General features: G+C 43.5%; 1 protein-coding gene across 2 annotated transcripts in view; it reads left to right on the forward strand.

Annotated features, from left to right (window-relative positions):
• The window catches only part of LOC121467329, a 45,168-nt gene extending 36,408 nt beyond the window's left edge, over nt 1–8,760 (forward strand). The window contains exon 2 of one of the 2 annotated variants that reach the window (XM_041708720.1): nt 7,720–8,760. In XM_041708720.1, the coding sequence (XP_041564654.1) occupies nt 8,133–8,519 (387 nt within the window). In that variant the 5' untranslated portion in view covers nt 7,720–8,132 and the 3' untranslated portion in view covers nt 8,520–8,760. Of the gene's footprint in view, nt 1–7,709 lie in introns of both variants that reach the window. The other variant, XM_041708719.1, reaches the window with a different exon arrangement.
• Nucleotides 8,761–11,660: the final 2,900 nt, after the last annotated feature.

The raw sequence follows: 11,660 nt of genomic DNA on the forward strand, positions 1-11,660 counted from the left end.
GACGGCATCATAAGGCCATCTAGATCACCCTATAATAATCCAAACTGGGTCGTAGACAAAAAAGGAACCGACCAAAATGGTTTAAAAAAGAAACGATTAGTTATCGATTTTAGAAAATTAAATCAGAAAACGGTGGATGACAGATACCCCATTCCGACAATATCAACCATACTGTCAAATATGGGCAAGTCAAAATTTTTCACAACTCTTGATCTGAAATCAGGCTTCCACCAGATAGAATTAGCGGAGAAGGACAGAGAGAAAACGGCCTTCTCCATAAATAACGGTAAATACGAGTTTTGTAGACTGCCGTTCGGCCTGAAAAACGCTCCAAGCATTTTTCAGAGGGCCATCGACGACGTCCTAAGGGAACAAATTTCAAAGACGTGCTACGTTTATGTCGATGACGTCATTATTTTTTCAAAAACAAAAGAGGACCACGTGAGAGACATTCACTGGGTTCTCGAGGAACTTCTAGAAGCAGGCATGAGGGTAACCCAAGAAAAGTCAAAGTTTTTTAAAAAAAGCGTTGAATACTTGGGATTCATAGTGTCAGAACCTCACCCGAAAAGGTCAGGGCTATCAAAGAATTCCCACAACCAAAAACCATCTTCGACCTCAGATCTTTTCTGGGGTTAGCGAGTTACTATAGATGCTTTATTAAAGGTTTTGCATCTATCGCAGGGCCCCTTACTGGAATCCTAAAAGGGGAAAATGGAAAAGTGAGCAAATATCAATCAAGAAAATTGATATTGATCTAAATAAATAACAAAAAGAGGCTTTCCAAAAATTAAAGAAGATCCTAGCATCGGAAGATGTTTTATTGTCATATCCTGACTTTATAAAACCATTCGATTTGACAACAGACGCCTCAGGTTTAGGTCTAGGGGCGGTACTGTCGCAAGGCGGACGCCCCATTACAATGATTTCTCGCACGTTACGCGATCCTGAAAAAAACTTCGCAACAAACGAGGGAGAACTACTTGCCATTGTCTGGTCCCTTAAAAACCTCCGTAATTATTTATATGGAGTAAAAGGTTTACGCATTTATACAGACCACCAACCATTAACGTTCGCCGTTTCGGATAAAAATCCTAACGCGAAACTAAACGTTGGAAAGGAATTATTGATGACCATGGAGCACAGGTCATTTATAAACCAGGAAAGCAAAATTTTGTAGCGGACGCGTTGTCACGGCAAAATATAAATGCTTTAGAAGATATCCCAGAATCTGACGCCGCAACCATACATAGCGAGCAGTCATTAACATATACCATCGACACGACAGACAACCCGGTCAACTGTTTCAGAAACCAGATAATTATCGAAGAAGGAAACAGTTCGTCGGTTGACCATTTCATCCTATTCAAAAGTAAAACTAGACACGTAATAAAATTCTCTGACCGCAGTGAATTAATAAACACAGTAGGGGATGCAGTAAATTCCGAGGTAGTTAATGCAATACATTGTTCCCTCCCAATCTTAGCTTTTATTCAACATCCGTTAATCGAACGATTCCCGAGCACTACTTTCAAATATTCAAAAACTTTCGTACAGGACATAACTGACAAAACAGAACAGAAATAAATCATAATTGCTGAGCACAATAGAGCACATCGCGCTGCTCAAGAAAATGTAAAGCAAATCCTACGAGACTATTTCTTCCCGAAAATATAATATAATATTTTATTATCAAGAACATTTTTATAAAATTAAAATTCCTCACATTTCCCCCTTTCTTCGGAAACGTGATTTCCCCGCCCCTGTAGTTCGTTCTGTCAAATTCCCCGCCAAACTCGTTCTCCTTGTGATCCCCAGACAGTTCCCCAAAACTTTCCCAGACTGTTCTCCGTAAGACTTCCCTCAGCAAGCCCCCTGAAAGTCCTTTAACTTTCTCACGGCTGCGCTGCGTTAGCCCTTTCTCAGTTACCCAGACAGTTCCCCGGAAGACTTTAACTTACCTAAAACTGCATCTCGTTCCCTAGAGAGTTCCCAGGGTGGAATTTGAATTTCCCGCCCAGACAGTTCCCCGTTGTGAAATCACTAGTTCGATTCCCGTAGTCTGGCCACTCTACTCAACACGTCCCGTTCGCGTTTATCGATAGTGTAGTTCAGCATTGTCATTGTCGTTGCCGTTATCGATATCGTTGTCATAAGTTGCCAGGACTACCGTTTATTAAGAAATCCAGTATTTTCTAGTACCCATCGATTGCAAATATCGGTCGACCGCCTGTCATCGAGGCGACTCCGTCCCTATAATTCTCAGCGGCAGCGTCGTCGTTCTGCCGACCCTTCCGCTCCAGACCTTCGCGTTCGGCTGCTGCGGATGACGACTTTTCCGCCATGTCCATGAAAGTAGCAGTACAACTTTCAAAATCAAAAAATTTTTTTAACCACAATTTGCCGTTAATTATCTGTAATTTTGTTTTAAAAGTTATCCAATGTTCTGCTAACTTGATATATACAGAAAACATTTTATTTTATTTACACGGATTTGCCGTTAATTATCCGTAAATTATTTTAACTTAATATCAAGCTAAGCAGTACACCCGTTAATTATCCGTTAATTATTTGTAAAAGAATTAAATTTGCCTCGTGTTTTAATATTTAACGGCAAATTCCTGCAAAAGAAAATTTTCGAAAAGTTTTTTCAGGGCAACAACAGCTGCAGCATTAGTTGCAGCTTTTGTAGCAAATCTGGCAGCGAGAGCGACGACGGTAGCCTTGGACGAGGACTGCCGCGGAAGCTTCGGGGGTGGTGGCGCGTCCCGCGACGTCTCCGGCGTTGTTGGCCACTCCCACGGCCCCTTCTCCAGAACCTTCGGGGGCTCCTAGGCCTCGCGCTCCTCCTCGTGCGTCGCCTTCTGCTTCTCGCGACCGACCGTCTCCGCGACGCGTTTCGCCAACTTGGCTCGCGGATCGCGCGGGTGCATCGGCGGTGGGCGCTGCCAATCGATGGCCTCGACTGCCTCCCACATCCGGGCCTCCTCCGCTGCCTCGTCGAGCGCGGGCCACGTCCACGTGACCGTCTGCTGCGTGCGTTTAGCCAGTAACGGTGCTTACGGCTTTTTAAACCCTCCCTGTCCCGCTCTCGCGCTCCTGATGTGTGTGTGTGTGCTTGACCGTTAATTTCGATACCGTGTATCGTCCTCCCCCTTTCTTCGGTTAGGGTACATTGCTCCTGCGATACGCAGGATTAGTTGAGACTACCGGAGAGTCGTATCTGGAGGCCAGTTTCGCCGCGAATCCTTCTGCTGCCTTGGAAAGATGGTGCTCCTTGGCCCATACCGTGTCATTTTCTTCATAAATATTTTACTATAGACGGTTTTAGTAGACGACCATATATTAAGCTCCAACGTCACCAGCTGCTCCTCACTTTGGATCGGGAACGAATCGTGTACCTCTGCATCCTTGGACTTTCAATCTGCTGGGTGCACTCAGCTAACTGGTTCGTATTAGCTTCTAGGGTCTTTGTATTGGCATCCACTTTTCCCTGCCAATCTCGAACCCAAACCTTCAGCTCTTCGATTTGGTCCTTTGGCGGGTTTCCTGCTATGGGTCCCCGCTGTTTTGCGGGGTTTCCATCACAAAGTCGTCTTCTAAGAAATACAAATTGTATTAATATAAGAATTGAATTAGTTAGATTTTATTTTGTTTACTTACCATCCAAGGAGAAAATGAGCTTTTGAATTTTATTGGGGGTTGCCAAGATTTCCCCTTCATTCCGCCGCCCATTCTGCCCATTGGATGGTTGCACATCTCATTGTTCATTTGCAAGGCAACGATGTCCGTGTCAGTGCTAGACATAATTTGGTAGCGACTCTTTTCCTCCTCGCTCAGGTGTTTCCAGGACCGGGCCCCCTCCCTTGCGATTTCCGGCCAGCTCAGGGCACTATTGCGTTGACAGAAGTCGCGCAAATAATTAAAAAATCCATTCTTTACCAACGATCTGTCACTCATGTTATGGCTTCCGTCCACTTCTTCTGACTTGCTAAAGGACATATTCAATCTGTGTATGAAAAATAAAGAGATATATATATATAAGTGGATCGTTATTGGCGCTCCCCTCTCAACTGCCCATTTTTGTCCACTATGCCCACTATTAAGTGCAATAAAATTAGTTTGTCCTGCATGAAGGGAAACTGATGTAGTGAGTGCCTGCCACAGAGACCGCAGAGTTGAGTCCTGTCGAAAAGTCACTTAATCAGCGAGGAACCGGAGGCCGGAATAACCCTTGCCAAAATTAATATTGTTAGTCCGAACATTTTAGACCACGAAGACTTAAAATCAGTTTGGCTTGAGGAACCCACCGACACTCCCATAGGGGATCTTTTGTCCGTTTCGTCCGTGAAGGTTCTGCAGTCCGTTAACGTTTTACATTTTATCATAAAATTTCCTAAATTAAAACTAGCATGCAAGAAGATAACTATTTTTCCAGTCGCTCATAGTGAGACAATGCTGCAGATAACAGACAACATTATAGCGGAATGCGGCGGAGAAATTCACGCCATTAAAAACTGCTCCGTGTCACCGGGAGCCACATTCTGCCGTTTGGCAGAGAGTTCATGCGCCAAAGAACTGTATGCTGGGGGGATGACGCATTGTCGAACACAACAGAGCGACCTGCACCCAATCACATACGTGGACGAAGGGATCGTAATTATCAACGACAGGTCTGCCAATGTTCGAGTGGACAATGGGACAGAAGTCTGGATACATGGTACTCACCTTATCACCTTCGATAAACAGGCCATGATAAATGAAACCCTGTTCATCAATCACACTAACGCCCAGAAGAGAACTCCAACATCACTGCCAACCAAGATGTTCTCAGCCTCCCCTACATTTAATTCTATTAAATTTCATCTTACATTCCTTAATTACACTGCATTAAACCAAAATTGGAACTTTGATCGTTGGATTGTTTGTTTTCACTGATTTATTTTCTTTTACATGCCTTTGAACCATTCTACATATTCTGAAGCCATCAAAAGTATATTTTATTAAAGCCTACTTCAAATGCCTCAACCCTAACTGCTTTCTGTTCAATACCACAAAAAATAATCAAATTGTTTAATAAAACGATTATTTAAGTTAAACAAAACAGAATAGTCACATAATTGGCATATCCCATGGCTATAAATCTTAGAAACCAGTGTATCTTGTAGTTATAAGATGGATTTAAGGCATTTATTATCGAAATAATATATTTTTAAAAATTATCTCGACCTGCAGGCAGAAGTCGCAATATCAACTCATCAAACAGGATACGTGGACTTCAATGGATTTTATGGCATGACTCGATCGATCGAGGGAATTTCAGTGCATATTGCAAACACGGCGACGCTTATGACGCGGACTGGTGGCCACCCTGCAGGCCTGTAAGGGAGCGAAATAAAACCTATATTCAAGTCCAAGCTTACGAAAACGACTTACCATGCGGCGAAAGCGATCCTTTTCCTCCTCGGGCAAACACTGCCAAGCTCGGGCGGCCTTCGCGATCAGTTTCTGTGGACTGAGGTCACAGTTCCTCTTGCGGAACTCACGCACAAAGTTCAGATACCCGTTGTTGATGACTGGACCCGGCTTGGTGCAGTTACTCTCGCATTTCGGCTTCCTTGGCCTGGCACAAACCGACCTCCTGGGCTTAGCACAGGCCGCCTTTCAGGGCTTGACACAGACCGCCCTTATTTTGGGCTTGGCACAGGCCATCTTTCTTCGTTGCATGGCACAGGACTTCTTTTGCCGAGCAGAGGCTTTTCTGGGCTTGGCGCAAGATTTCCCCTTCATGCCGCCGCCCATTCTGCCCATTGGATGGTTGCACATCTCATTGTTCATTTGCAAGGCAACGATGTCCGTGTCAGTGCTGGACATGATTTGGTAGCGACTCTTTTCCTCCTCGCTCAGATGTTTCCAGGACCGGGCCCCCTCCCTTGCGATTTCCGGCCAGCTCAGGGCACTATTGCGTTGTCAGAAGTCGCGCAAATAATTAAAAAATCCATTCTTTACCAACGATCTGTAACTCATGTTATGGCTTCCGTCCACTTCTTCTGACTTGCTAAAGGACATATTCAATCTGAGTATGAAAAATAAAGAGATATATATATAAAACAATCTAAATTAAATTTATCACTTTCAAATTTTCTTTTAGGTTTACGAAATATTTCTTACTACTTACACTTACGGCTGTAACGACAAACGCGACAGTTGAACTCAACAACTACACGAACGCGGACTACATTCCAATAGTAGACGGTGACATTGTAATCTGGGACAGTTACGGATACCTACAACACGCTACAAACTTGACATCCTACGAAGACTATGCGGACCAAACAGAAACAATGACAGAAACTCTTAAAGATGACCATAGGACGCAGGTAATAATTACGGACCTAAGACATATTCGCAAGCTGATCGCTACCCTGAAAATCCATCACAGGGATACTAGAAGCATTAACCTTGTCGGAACAGCACTCAAGGTTATTGCGGGAACCCCCGACTTTGATGACTGGGGAAAAATTAAATTCAATCAGGAGCAATTATTTAACACCGAGGAAGGGCAAACTGAATTAAATATTAAATTTCAAGAAAGATTAAATGCACTCATAAATTCCATGAATCAAAAACAAGAAAGAAAGCTAACTTCGGCAAGCCGAAGTTCATATACCCTTGCAGCTATCGCAAGAATTAAATATTTTTGAAAACATTAAAATTATGATTTACTTGCGTATTTAAACCATAATTCTGAAATATTTAACCATTGCTATATGTCGAAGAACTAAAAAAAAATTAAAAAACAGCAAAGTTATAATTTTTTTCAATTATTTTTCCGATTGTTCCTATGGGAGCTATATGCTATAGTCTTCCGATTTTGATGAAATTTTAACCATAATTCTGAAATATTTAACCATTGCTTTATGTCGAAGAACAAAACAAAAAATTAAAAAACAGCAAAGTTATAATTTTTTTTCAATTATTTTTCCGATTGTTCCTATGGGAGCTATATGCTATAGTCGTCCGATTTTGATGAAATTTAAACCATAATTCTGAATTATTTAACCATTGCTATATGTCGAAGAACTAAACAAAAAATTAAAAAACAGCAAAGTTATAATTTTTTTTCAAGTATTTTTCCGATTGTTTCTATGGGAGCTATATGCTATAGTCGTCCGATCCGGCTCGTTCCGACTTATATACTACCTGCAATAGAAAGACAACTTTTGGGAAAGTTTCATGCAGATAGCTTTAAAACTGAGAGACTAGTTTGCATATAAACGGACGGACCGACGGACAGACGGACGGACAGACGGACATGGCTAGATCGACTCTACTAGTGATGCTGATCAAGAATATATATACTTTATAGGGTCGGAAACGTCTCCTTCACTGCGTTGCAAACTTCTGACTGAAATTATAATACCCTCTGCAAGGGTATAAAAAACGTAGACAGAGACGAAGAAGCACATCTTTTAGAAATCATCTTGGCAAAAAACAGAATAGTTATCACAGACCTAGAAAATGTTTTGATGGGCCTAACCCTAGCAAAGCTTAACATTGCAAGCCCAGCCATCCTACATAACAGCGACATTAGCGAATTCAAGAACAAACAGCCCACTAACATCAGTTTAGTAGAAATTTTAGAAGTATCTAGCATAAGCGTTTTTCAAAATTCTGAAATAATCCATTTCCTTATTAAATTTCCTAAGTCTATGTTAGTATGTAGAAAAATTACAGTCTACCCAGTTCAGCACAACAACAAAATTCTGAACTTCGAAAATGGGGACTTGGTCGCCGAATGCGCAACACGAATCGTCAACATCGGAAGCTGTATGGCCACAGTAGGCGCTACTTTCTGCAAGGAACTGCAAGGCGACACCTGCCCACAGCAAATGGTTTCTGGGGTCACTCCACAGTGATCCACCCTACCTGGGCATTTAGATCCGGTTACCACAATAGATCATGGTACGCTTATCATCAACGATGCCAAAGTGACTATAGTCGACGACCTTGGGCTTAAACAAGAAATATCCGGTTCGTACCTTGTAACCTACTCTAACAGCCTATCAATAAATGGAACTTGGTACACTAACCAACTGGGAAGCTCAAGAAAGAAACCCGCTGTCTCAGCCATGACCTTGGTAAACATTACGGCCCACCAAAATCGACTCAGTCTTCCGTTACTCCATGAACTGAGCCTAACAAATCTCCACCACATCGGCGCTCTGAGAGAAAGGATGACAACCGGATCGTTTACCACCAATGCCGTAATTTTCTTCGCCGCTATCTCTCTATGCTTTGCGACCTGGCTCATCCATCATCATCGGACAGCCAAGCACAGCCTCAAAACTAGAAACAACTGCGACGTGGAGGCGACAGGTCACCGGGACGGCGACCACTTAAAGGCGGGAGGAGTTAACACGCGCAACCGAAATGCAGAAAATCTGCCGAATTGCGCACCGGATACAATAGCCCACAAACGCAAGGCCAAATTAGCTGACAGCGCATTCCGGGGCTAACGCTGCCTGCCCAACTCCAGCACGCCTGCGACGAGTGATCGTTGCTGGGCAGACACAAAGTGCTGACCCTGCACTAACGCGACTGCGCCGTCGCCCAAGGGAGGCCTGGAGTTGCAGCCGCGGTAATTTATCAGTCAGTCTAAAATTGTACTCCGGGGCTTAAGCTTCGTTATAAATCCGAATAATTAACCTATGCCCTAACGGGTGTATGGAAATAAAGGAAATATAAAAATATAAAGAACACAATCCATTAATTTACACAGGGCAACCCGGCGACAGCATATGATGCTCCAAAGGGTAGCCCTTAGCAATTCCCTTATTTAGGAAAGCTCGCTCGCGACCCTCGAAGCAGCATCAAGGCAATGCTTCACCATCGAATTAGCGTCAGTGGGCATAGTGGGAAAAACAATTCCGGCAGCAGGTTAGCATACGCTAAGCCTACTAAAACATATATATTTAGATTTCCCAAAACTTGTGATATAAAATATTTAAATGTTGGCATTACTTTTGAAAAATCTGACGATATTTTATTTTGGTAGCATTTCTCAATTGAGAATGTAATAAAAAATGGTACTAGCATTCATTACTCCTATAGAAAAAATCATATATAATTTGCAGGAACTGAAGATATTTCGCACAGTGTAAAAGCTATTGACGTATCGTATTTTTTCAGGGTAAATGCGCGTGCCGATCGGACATCTATATCCCATAGCTCCCATGGGAACAATACGGTGAAATCACCATGCACACCTATAAACCTAAAACCATCGAACTCATTCGGAAAATCAACTAAAATGATGAACCTTCTACTCTGGGCGGCGTAACATACAAATTTTGTTCACTAACTAAAACACCAACAGAAAAATATTTTATTATCAAGAACATTTTTATAAAATCAAAATTCCTCACATTTCCCCCTTTCTTCGGAAACGTGATTTCCCCGCCCCTGTAGTTCGTTCTATCAAATTCCCCGCCAAACTCGTTCTCCCTGTGATCCCCAGACAGTTCCCCAAAACTTTCCCAGACTGTTCTCCGTAAGACTTCCCTTAGCAAGCGCCCTGAAAGTCCTTTAACTTTCTCACGGCAGCGCTGCGTTAGCCCTTTCTCAGTTACCCAGACAGTTCCCCGAAAGACTTTTACTTACCTAAAACTGCATCTCGTTCCCTAGAGAGTTCCCTGGGTGGAATTTGAATTTCCCGCCCAGACAGTTCCCCGTTGTGAAATCACTAGTTCGTTTCCCGTAGTCTGGCCACTCTACTCAACACGTCCCGTTCGCGTTTATCGATAGTGTGGTTCAACATTGTCATTGTCGTTGCCGTTATCGATATCGTTGTCATAAGTTGCCAGGACTGCATCGGTGTGACCGTTCATTAAGAAATCCAGTATTTTCTAGTACCCATCGATTGCAAATATCGGTCGACCGCCTGTCATCGAGGCGACCCCATCCCCATATTTCTCAGCGGCAGCGTCGTCGTTCTGCCGGCCCTTCCGCTCCAGACCTTCGCGTTCTGCTGCGGATGACTACTTTTCCACCATGTCCATGAAAGTAGCAGTACAACTTTCAAAATCAAAAATTTTTTTTAACCATAATTTGCCGTTAATTTGTAAGGGAAAAAAATTTTCCGCTCAATTGTTTTAAAAGTTATCCAATGTTCTAACTTGATATATACACAAAACTAAACTTTAACTTTTTCAACATTTTATTTTATTTACACGGAATTGCCGTTAATTATCCGTAAATTATTTTAACTTGATATCAAGCTAAGCAGTACACCCCCATTAACTTAAACTTTTCGAAAATTTTCTTTTGCAGGAAATCGCCGTTAATTATCCGTTAATTATTTGTAAAAGAATTAAATTTGCCTCTTGTGTTTTAATATTTAACGGCAAATTCCTGCAAAAGAAAATTTTCGAAAAGTTAAAATTTAGTTTTGTGTACTGATAACTTGATATCAATATCGCTGTGGAATCCTCTCATGTTATTGAACGTGTAAACCTCGCTAGGCTAGTTAAGGGCAATGGCTCCCTTCTCCAGTATCTACTCAGACAGCAGCTCACCCCGAGAGTAGTTTGCGTGTCTCTCAGCAAAGCGAGAGTTTGCTAAACCACATGGGGAATGCTGAATTCGCATCCAGTCCAAGTATTGCGGGAGTTCTGCTGACTTGCAGCAGGAAGGCATCCATGTATCTGAGGTACGGCTCTGGCGGAAAACCGACCCGACAGTATGCGGAGCAATGGAAGATTGAGCCAAAACTCCCTTGCAGCTTCACGCATACGCCAAGATCATTGGTGAGGGGCTCCACTGGCACGCAGATGACATCGTGATGGTCCACAGCAATGGCTGCGTTTCCACTCGGATCAGAAAAGAGCCTTTGCCCTGCGGGCAGCCTTTCCAAAAACTCGGCTCCGAGGTACGGCTCCTGTAGCAGTGCGAACAGGCATTTTGACTATCACATTCTGTCTAAAGCGTCGGACATCGCAACTTCGCCACGACCACAGTTTGCTTGGATGAAGCTAAACATTAATGTCTGGCATTCACCCTTGCCAGCACCGCCGCATACACAGGACAACCCGGCGACAGCATATGATGCTCCGACGGGTAGCCCTTGAATCGGCAATTCCGGCAGTCCGTCGGATTTGTGCAGCCTCGCGCACTGTGGCCGGCCTGTCCGCACTGGCGGCACACGTTCTCCTTATACCGGCACTGCGCGACTTTGTGGTCAAAGCCAACGCATCTGTGGCACGCATATGTGCGCACCAGCGCTCGGCAGTTATAAGCAAACCAGCCGATATACGCCCTGCTTCCGTCCAGTATCGCCAAAGCAGTGGAATTCACTTCAAGCGTCATATTTACTGTGGCGCCATCAGCTGCAGTCCACGGCTTCTCCAGGTGCACCGCTTTCTCAAAGGCAGCCAAGTCCATCACTTCGGCGAAATTGTTCTTGAAGAGCTCCTTCATGAATTCCGCCGGCGTCGTAGCCGTATCCACATTGCTGACCACCACTTTAGGTCGCTGCGCAGGGTTCTGTTGCACCTCCAGGCCAACTTCGCCGAACCTCTTGCTTGCGACAACCTTCCGAATCTCTACTGACGAAATTTTATAAAGTCAGTCCCGCTGACAAACAAGTTTAAACAAATATT

Source organism: Drosophila elegans, unplaced genomic scaffold, assembly GCF_018152505.1.
Source record: "Drosophila elegans isolate 14027-0461.03 unplaced genomic scaffold, ASM1815250v1 contig_149, whole genome shotgun sequence".
NCBI classification, from domain to species: Eukaryota; Metazoa; Arthropoda; class Insecta; order Diptera; family Drosophilidae; genus Drosophila; species Drosophila elegans.